General features: G+C 49.7%; 6 protein-coding genes across 7 annotated transcripts; 3 read left to right on the top strand and 3 right to left on the bottom strand.

Annotated features, from left to right (window-relative positions):
- Positions 1-40: 40 nt before the first annotated feature.
- On the top strand, positions 41-1,077 carry TrAFT101_007992 (mitochondrial 37S ribosomal protein uS12m). The gene is made up of 2 exons (XM_024902633.2): positions 41-623; positions 709-1,077. Exons 1-2 carry the CDS (start codon positions 129-131, stop codon positions 781-783), a joined length of 570 nt encoding a protein of 189 aa, XP_024758895.2. The 5' UTR covers positions 41-128; the 3' UTR covers positions 784-1,077.
- Positions 947-3,144, bottom strand: KTR1 (alpha-1,2-mannosyltransferase ktr1). Its single transcript, XM_024900455.2, has 4 exons — positions 2,665-3,144; positions 1,757-2,596; positions 1,409-1,697; positions 947-1,342 (listed from the first exon to the last, which is right to left on the bottom strand). Exons 1-4 carry the CDS (start codon positions 2,713-2,715, stop codon positions 1,275-1,277), a joined length of 1,248 nt encoding a protein of 415 aa, XP_024758896.1. The 5' UTR covers positions 2,716-3,144; the 3' UTR covers positions 947-1,274.
- Positions 3,145-4,711: 1,567 nt separating this feature from the next.
- TrAFT101_007990 (uncharacterized protein) lies at positions 4,712-8,427 on the top strand. Its single transcript, XM_024904087.2, has 3 exons — positions 4,712-4,954; positions 5,343-7,611; positions 7,674-8,427. Exons 2-3 carry the CDS (start codon positions 5,378-5,380, stop codon positions 7,966-7,968), a joined length of 2,529 nt encoding a protein of 842 aa, XP_024758898.2. The 5' UTR covers positions 4,712-4,954; positions 5,343-5,377; the 3' UTR covers positions 7,969-8,427.
- A 105-nt stretch (positions 8,428-8,532) lies between these two features.
- TrAFT101_007989 (uncharacterized protein) lies at positions 8,533-9,937 on the bottom strand. The gene is made up of 2 exons (XM_024900482.2): positions 9,368-9,937; positions 8,533-9,286 (listed from the first exon to the last, which is right to left on the bottom strand). Exons 1-2 carry the CDS (start codon positions 9,912-9,914, stop codon positions 8,652-8,654), a joined length of 1,182 nt encoding a protein of 393 aa, XP_024758899.2. The 5' UTR covers positions 9,915-9,937; the 3' UTR covers positions 8,533-8,651.
- A 466-nt stretch (positions 9,938-10,403) lies between these two features.
- On the bottom strand, positions 10,404-14,094 carry TrAFT101_007988 (uncharacterized protein). 2 transcript variants are annotated; one of them, XM_066128200.1, is made up of 3 exons: positions 13,041-14,094; positions 12,158-12,992; positions 10,404-12,095 (listed from the first exon to the last, which is right to left on the bottom strand). In XM_066128200.1, the coding sequence occupies exons 1-3, from the start codon at positions 13,120-13,122 to the stop codon at positions 10,646-10,648; spliced, it is 2,367 nt and encodes a 788-aa protein (XP_065984317.1). In that variant the 5' UTR covers positions 13,123-14,094; the 3' UTR covers positions 10,404-10,645. The 2 variants fall into 2 exon arrangements, with proteins under 2 accessions (XP_065984317.1, XP_065984316.1); XM_066128199.1 differs by having other exon boundaries at positions 13,045-14,094.
- Positions 14,095-15,299: 1,205 nt separating this feature from the next.
- Positions 15,300-16,305, top strand: TrAFT101_007987 (uncharacterized protein; the record flags this gene model as incomplete). Its single annotated transcript, XM_024902634.2, has 2 exons — positions 15,300-15,553; positions 15,618-16,305. The coding sequence occupies exons 1-2, from the start codon at positions 15,435-15,437 to the stop codon at positions 16,303-16,305; spliced, it is 807 nt and encodes a 268-aa protein (XP_024758902.2). The 5' UTR covers positions 15,300-15,434.
- Positions 16,306-16,721: the final 416 nt, after the last annotated feature.

The raw sequence follows: 16,721 nt of genomic DNA, 5'->3' as shown, positions 1-16,721 counted from the left end.
CTTGCCTTGTTGGAAGATTTGGCGATGGGGCCTTGCGAGAGAGCTTGATATAGAGCGACTTGGTATCTATCGCAGCAGCATCGCACAAAGGCAAGACTGTCGCAGGCAGTCCAATTGCGTTGCCCATTATGGCCGCCGCACTCCTCCGCAGTCTCTTCTCCCCGGCCCTCCGGCCATCCCTCACAGCCGCCGCGCCATCAGCCTCAACATCGCCCATCTCTCGACTCCTCCTCCAGCCTCAATCCTCATCATCGATCCTCTCGCCATTCCGTGCCGCTGCCTTCTCAACAACGCCCGCCCCCCAAGCCACCCTCAACCAAGTCCTGCGCGGCATCCGAAAGGGCAAGCGAGCGCGCCACGCCGTGTCCCCCGCGCTGTCCAACACGCACTGCCCGGCCCTCAAGGGCGTGTGCCTGCGTGTCGGCGTCGTGAGGCCGAAGAAGCCCAACTCTGGTGAGCGAAAGACGGCGCGTGTGAAGCTCTCTTCCGGGGCGGTCGTGACGGCGTATATCCCTGGTGAGGGACATAATATCCAGCAGCACAGCGTGGTGCTTGTTAGGGGAGGACGAGCGCAAGATTGTCCTGGTGTGAGATATCACTTGGTGAGAGGAGCGTTGGATCTGGTAAGTTTTGCAATTTTTGCCTTTTAAGTTGCGAGTATCTTGGTGGGGAAGAAAGCTCTTTTTGCTGACGATTTGTGCTTCTCAGGGTGGTGTTGCAAACAGAACGACGAGCAGGAGTAAATACGGTACCAAGAAGCCCAAGAAGGCCACCGTGGGTTAAAGGACAATAAAACGAAACAATCAAGACACAAATCTCTTTTATTATCCGGAGCTGAGCAGAATATTGGTTAGACACTGTATAAACGACCATAGATCAAGACGGATGAGAACTGTACAATACCATCAAAAGCAATATCAATCACATATTTCACGATAAATAATAAGGCAACTGAGTAAATATTTCATGTCAAAACATACATCCTCATCTCTTCGAATTTCACTATATATTTACATGAGCAATGATTGTCCAAATCGTGTCAAGCCAGTCAGACGCCCCTTTATAATCCTTCCCCCCCGGCAGTGTAAAAACAATTCATTTCCCTTTTTTCTTTTTTTCGTTGCCTCCTATTTCATCCGTTTCATGCAGCTTGAAATGTGCCGGCACCGCCTGCGGATTAAACCCAAGTATACCGAATAAAACCAAGTTGAATTTGGCCCATGTTTTTTGAAACCTTGGTGAATGGCCAATTATGAATAAAATTTTGTTTTTCTCTAATCCTGTTGGTTTTCCCAGCCCTCGGGCTTCTCCATGCCGTTCGCCTCAAAGAACTTGGATGTGCCTGCAAAAGAAAAGGAGTTAGTCATGCTCATGATTGCCATTAGAGGGTTATCAGCAGGAGCCTTACAAGAGTAGCCCTTCCAATCAAAGTTCTCCTTGGGGTCACAGTGGCAGCGCAGGTCGAGTCTGGTCTTCTCGCCTGTGGGGCAGTGTGTGAAGGGGACGTGCCAGTAAGCAATGTCATTGAAGAAGTGGATTTCGCTCTTGTTGAGCATGAGGCCTGCGGCAATGGAGTGGACTGGCGCATCTCCCCAGCGCTCGTAGAAGAAGCCACCGTCCTTGTCCAGAGACTCGAAATAATCAATGTATTGCTTGCTGCGCAGCCACTCCAAGCTGCCAATCTCAAAGTTGGACCACTATAACTCCTGGTTAGTCATTTTCTAGCTTAAGCTGTATCGGGGAGGGGAGTGCTTACGAAATGGCAGTTGTTGTAGTTTTCACCACCGTCGTCACTTAGGAACTTCATCGTGTTGTCGGCCGCAATGTGCTCGGGGTGGTTCTTCATAAACTTCTTGGTGCTTTCCCACAGCGTAGGAATGGTAGCCGGGTACTCGTACAGACTGAGAACGAAGCTGTACTTCTTGCCTTGCTCGGCCATCAGACGGAAGGGGTCGTAGTGGATGTCGCAGTAGAGCTCGACGGAGGGCTCCACGCGCCAGTAGTATTCGTAGTTCATCATCAAAGGCTGGCGGAAGAAGAAGCCAGACTCGAAGCGGCACATGTGGCGGTAGGGAATCGAATCGCCGTAGATGATCTTGCGTTCACCCATGTCCTCGCGAACCTTTTTGGCCTTGTCCTGGTCGATCCACTCGGGGAACGACCAGTGCTCCTTGGGGATCTCGCCGTAGAAAGTCTTGCCGGAAACGAGAGAAGTGGTGACCTTCTTGAATGTGGCATCAAAGGGCTTGTCGTTCAGGAAGACCCAATCGTAGTTGTATCGTCGGTTGAAGCGGTCCTCAATTTGACGGATCGAGCGAGCAATATCCCAGACATCGGTATTTCGGGCAAGAGTGACGAAAGTGGCATTCATTCGAGGGCCAGGAGCAATGCCCACCAGGTCGTTGAATCCGGGGTCACTTGGTGTCATTGCAAGAGGGAAATCTTTGGCATCGCCGGTCAGAGCCTTTTGCGTCGAGGGCTTGTTGTCCTTGCCCGCATTTTGGGACTGCTGGTTGGAGCCCGGTGCAAATGTGCCTTTGCTGATGTCGACTCCCTCGTACTTGGAATTGGTGACGAAATAGAAAATCAAAACAGTCTTTGCACACAGATTGATTAGCATTTCCACGCGCTGATAGGAATTTCCATCTCTGCAGAGCCACGTACAAAGAATGCGATGAGCAGGTAGCGCACGTAGCGCGCATTCCCAGACGCCATGATGGTGACGGGGTGGCAACGATTGCCGGGAGAAAGAGGGCGAGGAAGAGAGATATGCAAGGAAAAGCGAGAGGAGAGATGGAGACGATCGAAAAGGAGGAAGACGATCTAGTTATAAGGATCGAAGAAACAATCAAACGGGACAGGGGTGATCGGCAACGGCGACTGGAATCGTGGAGAAGTGCTGTTAGACACACATGGCCGATTTCGTTACAGAAGGGAAGCTCGTGTGCGGCGAGCGAGATTGGCGCCACCGGCTGCAGTTGGTTAGGTCGGATCAGCCACTGGGCAGCGCAAACTATGCTGTGACGGCAGAACAGAGGATGAGAAGAAGAAGAAACTGCAACCAAAGACGATGGAAAAGGAGGCGCCGTTTGGGCTGAGGCGGGTATCCGGCGAGAATTGTGGGAAGGGAAACGGGAGGACGAGAAAAAAGGATAGCCAGTCGTTTCGATCCTTCAGTGCTTGCCTGTCTCGTATTATACTAGGAGTGCCTAGGCTAGCAGCTGCAGGCGATGCGGCCAGCATTACGCAGCTGAGCCCAGGCTGTTACGAGGCCCTAGAGCGGGAGGCAAGAGTTGCAGGTACGCGGCTTTTGGGGGTCTACAGGCGCTGCTGAAAAGTATCTTTTACATCTGGCATCATCAGACATCATAGCATGGTTAACCACTGAAGCGAATATCGCAGTACTGTGGATTGTAGATTGTAGTACGTATTAGCTCCCCCTTGCTCACTACTTCTGGGTACATACATACGTAAGTAGGTAGACATCATGGTCGATTAAAATGACAGCTGGCCCTTGCTAATCTTTTAGTTGCATCAGACATATGGAGTGGTGGTCCCGGGTCGCTATACTGCGAATAGAAGGCTTCTCGATCCAGCACTGGCCGAAGGAAGCCCCGCCTGCAATTCAGGAGACGGATAGACGGGATCTTGGAAAGATAAGGCTGGGCCGGCAGAGCCAGCTGCTGGTGCAGAGGGCAAAGGGGGCTGACGAATTGATTTGTACGGTTCATTACGACGCGAGAAAGGAGCAGCATATGATAGTCTATGAGGTGGTGCTACAATATATACCATTGCTTGTTGCCTTTGCCATTGTTACACCATCACACAAGGTCTCGAATGGAAGGCGATGCGCATCGCCAGCCAGACATGTGTCTTCCTATCACTTTGTTTTCCTGATCCATGTCTGCCCTGTAACCACTAGCGCACAGCTGTTTCGCAGCTCTCAGTGCTGATCGTCGCTAATCCCCCCCTGTCAAGCCTCGTATTTGCGGCTTTGGGCCTTGGTTGAGCATTGCGAGTTACGAAGTAGATACGAAATTAATCAAGTAAAATATTCTGCTGCTATTAATATAAAAATTCCAGCTCATGGCACTATGTCTTCTTCTTTTGTTGAAATTTAATTGCTCGAATTTACTTGCTAGCAACGACATGTAGCCCTGCCGCCGAATGGTAAGCAGTGTATCCCAACTGCTGGACTGCTGCGGCTGATCGGCATCTGACGTAAAAGCGCCCGAATCAGTGACGATGGGACAATCTGGGTAGTAATCGATACTACTTGTCGGGATGTATCCAAACCTCTTTCTCTCGGTAGCAGTGGTGTGATAAGAGAGTTGGATTGTTCATCAAGCCGTATAGCCACTGCTTTAGGCAATTTGTGTCCATTGGGATAGAGAATAACCAGAGTATAGGGAGTCAATTTCTAATTGACGTATAGCCTATCAATTCTCTCTGAGTAAACAACCAATTGGTTACAGGCGGAGTGGATATGGCCTTTTCGTACGAAAGGAAGCTTCCTCGTATGTGTGTATAATTCCATTAGTACCTTAGTAGTAGATTTGCTGGAGTAGGTACATCGTTGGCCTACATACAATGGCGGCCCTCCATCAGCTGGGCCACGTGACTCCAGCTCGCCGAGTGACTGTCCCCGCCGCCAGACGCAAATTGCCCATGTGGGGTTGTTTTGCGCCGAACGTCAGTCTCCCTCACCAAATCCGCACAATTGGGCTTCTTTCTCTCCAGGTGCTTTGCTCTCGCTTCGTTGCCTCCGAGTCTCCTCCGCCAAGGCCCTATTGGACAGGGCGCGTTTTTGAACACAGGGCCTGCCGAGTTGATTAGCTTGAGCTTGAGCTTGCGGCCTTCTCTGCTCCTGGACCTCCTCGGCTTCGCTGCGGGAAGACACCATGATAGGTTTGTGCGCTGTTGAAGTTCTCGCGATCCCTTCATTATCTTAGCGGTAAGTTGATTTCTGTTCCGTACTGCATCTATACCAGATCGGCAAATCCACCCTCTTCAAGCTCTACCGGGTGCGATTGAGCGAGAGAGCTGAGCCAGGCATTGGAGCCTTGTCGATGGCTCCCCCCCGTCAGCCTCGTCAAGCGCAAAGACGACAGATTACACAAACAAATGCGGGGACACCCACATGCCGAAGACTCCATAACAAGCTCTGAAAATATGGTCTTAATGAGGTTCATGGCACTTGGGAGGGTTTGGGTTGATGGTGGCCGAGCTTGACACAGCAGCCTGCCTGGCGGAACTTGTCTCGAATGTTCAAGCTACTCTTGCAACGTTTCGACCAATTTATACGTGCTCCTAGATCCATAAACTAACAGTATACTTTCTAGCATGATAACGCATTATCCCTCAACAATCATCCAATATGTCTTTCTTTGGCTTCGATACCAGTGGCCGTAACATGCACAATTCGGCAGCCCCTGGCTTTTCCCAACCGCATGATCCATTTGCCGGTCTCTCTGGCCACCATGACGATGGCGAAGATGCTCTCGACTTCGAAGACACCTACGACGGGCTTGGTGATCAGCTAGACGATGCTGATGATGCCTTCAATGACGATACATTTGGCGGCGGAGCAGTTAGCGGCGCAGGAGCCCCTAACGGCAAGGTTGGCAAAGACTTCGACTTCTTTGGACAAACTGCTCAAGTTGCAAATGCCATAGAGGAGGAGCATCTCCGCTTCAACCGGCTCCAGCCAACTGCACGAGCCAGCGCCTCGCAGCACCAGACCCAGCCTGCTGCCTCCGCCCAGTCATACGCCCAGCAGCCATATGCTCAACAGGCCTACGCACAGCAGTCATATGGACAGTCTTACTATACAGAGCCCGTGCCCATTCGCACCGGCTATGAAAAGTACAATGAACCTGAGCCTCTCCCGGATTTGCATGTCGACCAGAGCATTTGGGGCATTGGCCCCTCCAAGGCCGCTGCTGCCCCGAAACCCGCTCCTCAGCCAGTTCTATCTAGCAGCGTTGGCAGGAAGATGATGAGCTTGGAAGAGGTTGAGGCGGCCATGCGCGCGCAAGCAAAGCCATCGCCACAGCCAGCCATCTCGGAGCTTGCTGCGCATCAGCATGCTCCTTCTGGCTACCCACCCGCTCAGCATGCCTCTCCTCTCCCTCAACACGGCCACGCGCAACCTGTCACCATCTTACAGCGACCTCAAGCCTCACAGGCCAAGGTTACACCCACTCCGGCGGCCAAGCTGCCTGTCCCTCCCGGGCAGCATGACCAACACAACAACTTTCAACGACAGCCCGTTCCCCCGGTTCAGCCCATGCAAATCCTCCAAAATCCCAACCGCTTGTCTACCGATGCAGCTCGTACAGCTGTTGACCAAGAGCACTCTCAATCGCCAAGTGTTGCCTCTAAGCTGGCGCAAATGAGCGCCCATCCTCAGCTGGCTCACATGTCCGAGGAAGAAAAGGCGGCGTTTTTGGACCAGGAGACAAAACGAGCGAAGCGTAATCACAAGATTTGGCTTCTGTCCAAGGATAACGGTGTGATGACCCCCCAAGACAAGAACTTCATCACTCGTATCCAGCTCCAGCAGCTCGTTTCCGCAACAGGCAACCCTGTCGAGCAGAGTTCCGACGCCTCCCTCTCTGAGGACTTCTATTATCAGGTCTATAGCCACATTCGTGCCGGCCAGCGTCAAAATCCTAGCCAGCCTCTCAGCAATTTTGCTCAGACCTATCTTTTCCAGACCGGTGGCCGTCATGGCAACATGCGCCGCCATGGTAGACCTGCTGAGAATCACATTCAGCGAATGGAACAACAGGTCCAGCGGGCTGTTGAGGCGGCCAAGAACAAGCCAAAGAATCCCCAGCTCGTAATTGCTGGTAGTTTGGGCAAGATCTCCTTTAGCAATGCCAAAACTCCGAAGCCCCTACTCAATATCAAGCGTTCTGCGGAGAACGAAGCTCACCACCACCGAGCAGGTAGTGAGAGGAAGTCACCTGTTAGTAGCCTTGATCGTAAGACTATTTTGCGCAATGCCGAGAAGGTCTACGTTACTTTGATGAAGATTGAAGACCACGTCAGACTCATGCCCCCTCCTCTTACCAACCAAGCAGACCAGGCACTGCAGGAGAAGCATAGAGAGTGGGCCACGGAACTGGAGGCTCTGAATGCCCGACTTTGGGAAGAACTCAAGGTACACGAGCCCATCGGAGTCATCGTTCCTCACCCTTTCATTGCCTTCCTGTCTTGCGCAAAGGGCAAGAAGGCTATTCCCCGAATCTTCCCTCACCTCAGCTTCGAACAACGGACTACAATCATGACGATGATTATCTACCACCTCGATCAGCTGGACGTCGTGAAGGGAGCGGCTGTGTCCGATGACGAGACTGGTCTGAACGCAAGGATGCGAGAGAATATTGACTTGTTCATGTCGACTGTTATGCCATCACTGATGCAATTCTTTAACGACACTGGCCTTGACATTGTGGATGGCGTGTTGAACCTGATTGCTACAAACCTGAACGTTGATGCGATTGCCAAAACCAGGGTCGGAGTTTCAATGCTCACCCTGATTCTTAGCCGTGCTGTGCTTCTTAAGCAGACTGGTGGCGGCGCCCCTGAACAATGGGAGAAGTGGTAAGTCATCAACCTGGGGAGACATCACCTTAATTGCACGTCAGCTAACCTATCTTTCATAGGGACCAAACATACGAGACCCTCTTCAGCCGACTGGAAGTGTCGCTGCCCTATATGTTCCCCGGCAGCATCAATTCCGGATCAGATGTCTATGTCTGGCAGCTCCTTGCAGCTCTCGGTGTTAGTGCCAGCAACGACCAGCAGACTCGCTTAGTCCTTGCCGTCAAAGACAGGGTCATTGGCACCATCTCTCTAGCAAAGACCCTTCCCCCGACAATGGCAGCGGAGCGGCTTAGCAGTGTCAACTTGTTCCTGCATTCCATTGGCCTGGATGTAGACATGTTGATGGGACAGTAAAAGAGGACAGTAAAAGAAAGAAGAACAGGACCTGAAACTGGTCTGTCTGATTTGAAATGGATTCAAACCAAAGTACATGTTTTATTTTACGCTTGAAAAAAACCTGGAACGCGTAAAGCTATTTGGAAGGATTGGACTAGCAGTTTGTGCTTGTGCTATGCTATGGGACAGAAAAGGAGAAAAGCAAACATGGACGACTTTGGAGGGAAACTTTGTCGTTCCAAGTTTTTAAAAAAGAAGAAAGCGATGAAAAGGTGTAGCGCTACAGGGGTTGCTAGTTTTCGTGGGCATTCAGCGGGATACTATCGTTATGGTCATGTCAGATGTACTATTACTATACCAACGAGTTGCGGGGGGGCAGCGGCGATGGAAATTACATTCGTGGAGGACTGATCGGTAGTATGAGGTGTGGTTTATCATAGTGGGGGTTTATTTATTCTCAGCTCGAATCTCGATCCTTGATATTATAAGGATAATACATCTTTTTTCTTGGAAAATCTTGTGGCAGGTGGGCGATGGAATGACGGCTATGTGAACAAGGATGATAGATGCCAATATTGTTGTATATAATTGTAAACAGCATCTAGCTACTGTGATAGAGTAAAGTTACAGCCCAGATTATCAAAAAATACATGACTCCAAGAACACCAATTCCAATGCAAAACAAGTTGAATGCTCTAAACCTAGGCCCCCGCGGCTCTTGGTCTTCCGCCTCTTCGAGAAGCCAGTGCTGCAGCCGCGCCAGCTCTAGGGCGAGCAGCAGTAGTCCTTGGCGGCGGCTGCTGTGCCTCCTCAGCCGGAGTAGTGACTGCTCTAGGCTCTGGCTTTTTTTCTACCGGCTGAACGGGGACTGGATCGGGTTTCGTGATGCCGGAAATGGATTCCAGGAACTCCTTGTCATTCCACTTGTTGCCGAGCGTGGGGACCAGCTCCTCCAGATCATGATCCTCAGGCGCAGGAACAGGCTCCCCTGCCGCCGGATCGGCCTTTGGTCTGAGAAACAGGCTGTCGTTGTACACCTCCCAGGCCGTCTCCTCGTTCTCGTCGGTGTAGCGCATCTTGCGCCAGGGCTCGGTCTGTACGGAGCGCAGACGGTCGGCCATGGTTTCGGTGGAGATGCCGTCTGCTGTGCCGTCGGCGGTGGTCTTGATGGTCATGTGGATGGCGCGGGCGGCGGCTGCTGGGGCGGCGCCGCCTTCCTTGGATGATGCTGCTGCGGCGGCGGAGGATTGGCGGTCTTGCTGGGTTGTGGCGTCGAGGTGGTGGAGTTGCGGGCGGAGGTGGATGAGGTTGGAGACGGGGGTGAGATGGAGGTCCTCTGGAAAGGGAGCAGATATTGTTAGCATTTGGGCTGTAGATGGGGGTTATGTTGTTGATGTAGAGATTGTGCATGACGTACTGCCTTGGAAGACGCCGACCATGTATTGCACTTCGTCGGCATCGGGGTATTGGCCGCCCAGCGTCTGCGTGCTGAGTACCTTGCCCTGTCGCACGGCATCGTTCCAGTCAAGGTTGTCGTCCTCGTCGGCATCGGCCTTCTTGCGCGGCGCGCGCTGCTGCACGGCGCCGACGCCGAAGCCGCCCGCCAGGCCGTGGCTGCCGCCGCTCTTCACGGCCATGGAGTTTTGCAGGGCGCGACCCCATTTCAGGCCCTTTTCGCGGTCGTAGGCCGTGGTGTTGTCCATGGGGATGTCGACCTCGACCATGCCCGAGTGCTCCTTGAGGCGCAGCTCGGTGGGCGGCGGGCGCGGGGTGTTGTCGGTGCGGTTGGGGTGCTGGAGGACGAGGAGGCGGCGGCCGAGGGGGAGGGCCGGGTTGAGGAAGACTTGGTAGCTGGCGGTGATGGGGTCGTCGTCTTGGTCGTCTTCTTGTTTGTGGTTGTCGTTGTCGGGTTTGGGGAGGGGGTCTTGGACGATGTCCATGAGGTCGGGGTCTATGGCGGACATGGCTGCGGAGGTGGAATTGAGTTGATTTTGGGATAGAATTAGAAATGAATAGATGTGATTGATGTGATGGAGTGAGAATTATACAGCGTGAGAGGTGGTGTATGTTGGTTTTGCTAGTAGTAATGATGAAGTTGGAGTCTATGGCTGAGAAAATTCCTTGACGCAGCTCTTATCGGTGCTTATCGAAGACGCTGCCGTTCTAGAATGAGGGGCACTAGACCACTTTAGAGAGCTCGTTGCGGCCTCGATGGAGGATAAAATTGCTGTGAAAGGACAGGGGATTCATCCGTCTAAAAATAAAGTCGAGCCTTGTTTCAACATCATACATGAGATGCCGTAGTAATTACACATGCAGCAGCACACTAATCTGAGGATTTTTTCTCATGGATATATTCACGATTACTCTTTTTTTTTTTTTTTTTTTGCGATATTGCATAGTCGTGTACCTGATACCCGTACCACTCCATCTCTAAAGCTAGGATGTTATGCCTCGTGCACAAGAATCTGTAGAAAAGGTAGCAATTTTGGGAAGAATCGCCTGTGATAAAGCATATACGAGTCTGATATTAAGCCGTCGCGTTTCCTTACTCAAAATGTTATAGTTTATACATGTACTATGAGATGGGCGAACGACTAGACGATTGACTTCTGGCAGTAGCTTTAGTTCATAAGCCTTTACAAAGAGCAGCTTGAAACATTTTTACAGCACATGTAATCACATTACATGTACGTTAATGTGCAACTCCTCCATCAGAGAGCAACAGGGCAGTCTCTAAGCTATCGCTTTTTAAAGCCGCTTGGAATGCAGAGCCAAAATGGCCCCCTATCGCATTAATATCCGCACCTCTCTCCAATAGCAGCTTGACAGTCTCTTGATGCCCTTCTGCCGCAGCTGCTTGTAGCGCAAAGCCATAGTAGCCGCCTCTAGCATTAATATCGGCGCCTCTATTCAAGAGCAACTCGACAATCTCTCGGTGGCCCTTTACTGCGGCGGCTTGGAGCGCAAACCCGTACTCGCCACCTTGAGCATTTACATCGGCTCCATTATCTAGCAGCAGCTCAACGATCTTCTGGTGGCCGTATCTTGACGCAGCTCCGAGCGCAAACCCATCGTAGCCACCTTTGGCATTAACATCAGCACCGTTGTCTAGCAGCAGTTGGACCATGTTCTGGCGGCCAGCCGCTGAAGCACTTGCGAGCACAGAGCCAAATGAGCTTTTCTTAGCATTAACATCAGCGCCGTTATCTAGAAGCAGCTGGACAATTTCTTCATGGCCACCTTGAGAAGCGGCATTGAGGGCAACGCCGTATAAGCCACCTTGAGCATCCACGTCAGCACCATTATCCAGCAATAGCTGGACAATCTCCTGGTGACCATATCTTGAAGCAGCTCCAAGAGCATAGCCCTGGTGGCCGCCTGGGGCATTTGGATCTGCGCCAGTCAATAAAAGCTGCTGTGCAGTCATTTCAAGGCCAGTGAGACAGGCATAATAAAGGGGTGAGGCTGTGCGTAGTTTTCTAGGACGATAGACAAGGCCATCTGGGTTGAATAGATAAATCCAGCAATGAAATTGACTCTCGTTTAGCAGGAATCCTATAATTTTCTTAAGGGTCGGTTTTGATTTTTCCACAACCTTTGCATGATCCGTCCAGATCTGTGCTGCATATGCTGCCAATGGGAATTGTGTCTTTATAGCAGCAATGCCAACATTCGGTATGCTCCCAAGATATGCTAAACAAGTTTCCGTAATAGCAACTCTGGGATTAGGATATATGAAATCTGGGGAGTCATGAGTCAGGAGGTACTCTTTCACTGAGAAATGGGCTAGCTGTAGCTTGAGTGCTGCGGCCGGGCCAGAGGTTTGTATAAGCGATACAAGGCTAGAACAGTATCCAGTAATTTCCTCGGGGCATGGAAGTCGATCTTGTGCATCAAATTGGCCTTCGTTAGGGCGAATTGCGATTATATCCACGGCCTCCTCAAGAGCCAATGGCCGCTCGGAGTAGAGAAGGAACTGAAGCAGGCGGATTGTCTTGTTTTTACGTTGTCTGGGAATACTCCCAAGAATTCGAGCGTATGTCGCATTCAAATCTTTAGGTAGAGATTGAAGCGCATCCTGCAGTGTCTCGCGATCGAGACATTCCCGGAGACTATCTAGTTGGCAAGCCGCCCACCTAAACCTATGTGATCTAGTATGAGTATATACGAAATCATTACTTGCTATGACAATGAGAATACTAACATTCCATTGGATTTGCTGCTGACTGCAACTCGTATCTGTTCCAGCACATGTGGGAAATTGGCCCACCTCTTAAACTCTTGGCCCTCGAGCCTGGCCTTGATGTATGAGCGAATATCATTGTCCACTGAAACTTTACTGAGAGGGAGACAGTTTTCTTCTCCCAATAAAATGACAAGATTTTGCTGTAAGGAGTGTTCGGGCCGACCAGTAGCTATAACCTGAACATTTGTAAAGGCTGGCATAAACTCTCCCATCCATTGCAGCAACTCCCTTCTTTCTGAACATTCATCTAGAGCATCCAATAAAATGATGAGTTTTTCAGGGGCTCGCATCATGCCCTTGATACATTCAGACAACGTAAAAGTATCTGGCTGCCTACCGGCGCTGTCGGAAGATGCGAATAGGTTATCGAGGTCTTTTCGAGACCCTGAGTGGGAGCCATAGAGTTGGAATGCAAGTGAACGCAACATATCACTCAGTTTCTGCTTCTTAGTGTCGGTGAAATCGAAAAAGAAGGTGAGAACTACACATTCATCCATCTGGGCAAGGTGGTCGAAAATCGTGGAACTGAGGATGGTCTTGCCACAGCCTGGCATACCGTAAAGCCACATATGCTGACGCAAACCGAGCTTCCATTGAGAAAACTCGTCACTTTCAATGAACCATGTTCCAGTTCCCGGATACCGAGATTTTTTTGCATTGATAATATTAGTAAATGGGTTGGCAGGTGAAAGCCAGCGCTCGATGTTTGAGACGTGATGGTTGGCTTTCATTGCAAGTACATCGGTCTTAATATCGTGTGATATTTGTTGCACGTTGATAAGGTCTCTTTGGACTTTGAAGTGTGTTAGAATGCATATAGACACTATTAAGATTGACTCACGAACTATTGGCCAAGTCTTCGCTAATCTTCTTTTCGGCTTCAACCCTGGTAGGAGATATTCGACGTAGAAGGTCTTTTGCATATGCTGCGGCTACCATTGCTGCATAGCCTTGCCACTCTTTATTCTTATGTGAGTCTGAATAGTCGCAGATACCACGGATGACTAGACACGGAAAATGGTTCATTAACCCGGCAGCTTCCATTTCAAAGCAGAGCACGTCCTTCTTTCTGATGAGCTCATCTCGGACTAAGGCATCCTTCATGAGTGTATTCGCTGAAGCGACCAGGCCATAATGGATCATTACATCATCTTCTTCATCCCGTTCGAGACGCTTGATCAGGACTGATGGATCGTCACCACAGGCTTCCGCACAATCCATCTCGCTATTAGCATGAGCAAAATGCGACTGGTAGAGCCTATCAGTATTTACTCCAGGCCGTGAATAGCCTTTCTTTCGTAGTCTGGGTTTCTTATTCAAGGCGCCTTCGACAGCCTCACTCAATTGATTCCCCTCAATATCATACTGCGCCATAAGTCCATTAACAGCCGTTCGTAAAACCGGTGGTGGCTGATACAAAAACCCAGTCTCGAGAAACTCCTGACCTTGCATGGCCTTTCCAAAGTCATACTGGAATACAGCACTTTTCCCACTATTGTTAGAAACGCCCACCACAACATCACCAAGTCGGATATCATGCTTCCGACTAGGCGCGCCACCGCCGATTCCTACTAGCAGACCGACTCGGAGGTTGGGAAAGCTATGTAGCATATCTCTTGCGACGCCCGCCGCAGATGAAAGTCCGTATTCGCTGTTTGGAAGCACAGCGATAACAATGTTATGATTTCCAATCTTTCCAAGCGTATAGTCGTTGTTATCGTTGGGAGATACGTAATCAGGCCCCTCATGGTTTTCGTCAAGGAACGCTTGGGCGGCAACATATTCGGTATGTATGGCGCATATCCAGCCAACAGTGTACTCGTGGGGATTAGTCATGTTTATATGAAGTCTAGGGAGAAACCCCAGCCTGACGAGCTGTAGCTTTCCAAAGGCATGCTTGGGAGAGTTAGATTGAGGGTAATACGAAGTGGTACCCCACTCTAGCGAATACCGCCTGTTATTAGGTGATTGCCCAATAACAGTTGTCCACTTAGCCAATCATCCAAGAATTCCGAACTCTTCGGCGAGTGTATCCGCGGATACAATCATATCAGTCGAACTATGACAATACATCTCTTCCAAATACTTTCTACCCTGTTATGAGGGCAGATAAGGATAAGGTAGAAACTCTTGAGACATGCAGCTCAGGTATGGCGGAGAAACATGCTGGACAATTTGTACTTACACAGATTGGTACTTCGTGATTGTCTAGCAAGCATAGGCCAAAGCCAAGATAGAGTAAACATCTTGTACCAGCTATCGGCGGAGTGTTGTATTGCGGCACCACGTCAACTCGCCTGTGGAATAGCGATTATGACACTTTCCGCATGCAGTAATTCCTGCGAAGTCTTACTACCAAGTCGGCCCCACTCCGACTATCCCGACCAGATCTTTTCTAGAGGGCTGACCTAGTCCAGGGACAGGAGAGGATTGCAGATGCGTGGCTACAGTGATCGGGACTCCCGTTGAATACTAATCAGTTATTACTAATCTACAAGGACGAAACTACTAATGGTATAAGTGAGATTTGCCGGTACAACGCTGCAATGTGCTCAGCGAGGTGGCACTTGGACTTTTCTATAATACTCTGTTCGGTGAGTGCTTCCTGGTGGGTTGTAACTTTACAAGAAGAGATGGAGGCATCAAGGTTTTATGTCAAAATGCGTTTATTTGACTTTAAGTTTTAGTCTTGCGGCTAAGATTTAAGGTATAAAGTCTTTTTGCACCTCTTCAAACACGCATAAATACTATTTAAAGTCTCTAATTATCTATAGCACTCTACGATGCCCATATTAATGATGTCGATTACTAGAAGAGCGCCATAAGGTGGCTTGGCAAAATATTATCACAGTAGACTCATTAGACTATGACCTCATTGGCCTTTACTTTATAATTATGCAGCGTCGTGGCGCATGGTTGCCTATGCTCTTTGCAACGACGGCAGTGAAGCGCTTGAAGCATTTATAGGTATTTTAATCAACTCCACCTCCCTATTTGTATTTAGTGCGCCGATGTTCGCTACGCCAGCTACAATATACTTGACTTTGTTATGGTGGAGTCACTGGGCGATTTATCAGCTGGAGGTTGATATATTGCGTAATCTACTCCGAGCCTCTAACTCGTTGCAAGTAACAACTGCAAGCCCTCTTTACTTCACTTACACAGCTACCCTAAATAAGTCGTTATATTGCAACAAGCAGCTTACAAAAACAATACCCGTCGTTGAAGCACAAACATGGACACAGCGAGTGAGAGTCGGATAATCATTCCCCGCTTGAAGCCATCTTGCACACAGTGCCAGCGCTCAAAGAAACGGTGTGACCGAGGAAAGCCACGCTGCTCTGCATGTATGCGGTAAGTTTGACAACGCAATCGAAATGGAAATTTGTGGTTAAAGCTTTGGCGTTCCAATTTCTAGATACGGAAGAGAATGCATTTACATCTTGAGAGACGACTCATTGTCATTATCCAGCGTGGAAAGCACACCCGTGTCACCAGTGAAAACTACCCAAGAGAGTGAAGAAAGCTTTCATGCGGTGTTCTTTCTCGACTCTGTTCTGTTTCGGCGCTCAATGAATCGACTGCCTGAGCTAGAACTCAGTTTCCAAGACTCATTACTAAGCTATATTGGAGACATTACATCCGACAGAGATTTTGTCCACTCGTACTTTTCAACTATTCATCCATCAATGCCATTTTTATCAAAGAAGAAGTTTACGGAGAGGATATTAAACCCATTGAGTCCTCCACGATCAGCTAGCACACTTCTCATTGCTACAATGAAGCTGCTAGCCGATCAGCTTCCAGACCAGGGACCACGATGTAAAGCTTATTACTTAATCAAAAACAGCCTCTTGGAAGCGGAGAGCTCATGCAGTCTGGAACTGCGCGTACTGCAAGCTATTATCCTCATGGCCATATTTGAGCTTGGGCATGCTATCTATCCGGCCGCATATCTCACTGTTGGCTACTGCGTACGATACGGAAGTGCCCTAGGCCTCCATAAAGCGGTGGAACACTATTACGAAGAAGGCTTCAGCATTACTGAGTCAGAGGAGCGACGAAGAAGCTGGTGGGCTATTCTCGTCTTAGATCGGTTCGTATAACTCTTTTCACTTTCCCCCTTTGTATACTCCCTCTTCGTTGACAATATTTCTGTTGCATATTCTCTCTGGCTAACTATAGCCTAGTTTTATAAATCTAGGATGTGCCGATAGAGCATTTCTTATGACAGACCCAAGTAGTAACAGTATACTTCCCATTGACGACGCAATATGGGAGGAGAATGTAGGTTGAATAGCCCACCATCACCCCATAGAACACAAGAGAAGCTGTCGTCGCTTACACTGGTTAGAGAGAGATAAATGCCCCAGTACGCAGGTTATTTGAGCCACCGACAACGGCAATGGGTCGTTTCTCACTGACTGCGCAATCTGCGATCCTGTTGGGAAGGGTCTTTCGTAGTATACATGAGCCTCCCTTTTCCGAGGCATTCTGGCAAAACGATGTTAAAGTACTGGAT

Source organism: Trichoderma asperellum, chromosome 4 (genome assembly GCF_020647865.1).
Source record: "Trichoderma asperellum chromosome 4, complete sequence".
Taxonomy (NCBI): domain Eukaryota; kingdom Fungi; phylum Ascomycota; class Sordariomycetes; order Hypocreales; family Hypocreaceae; genus Trichoderma; species Trichoderma asperellum.
The sequence above is the reverse complement of the archived record's forward strand: the minus strand, read 5'-3'. Positions and strand labels throughout refer to the sequence as shown.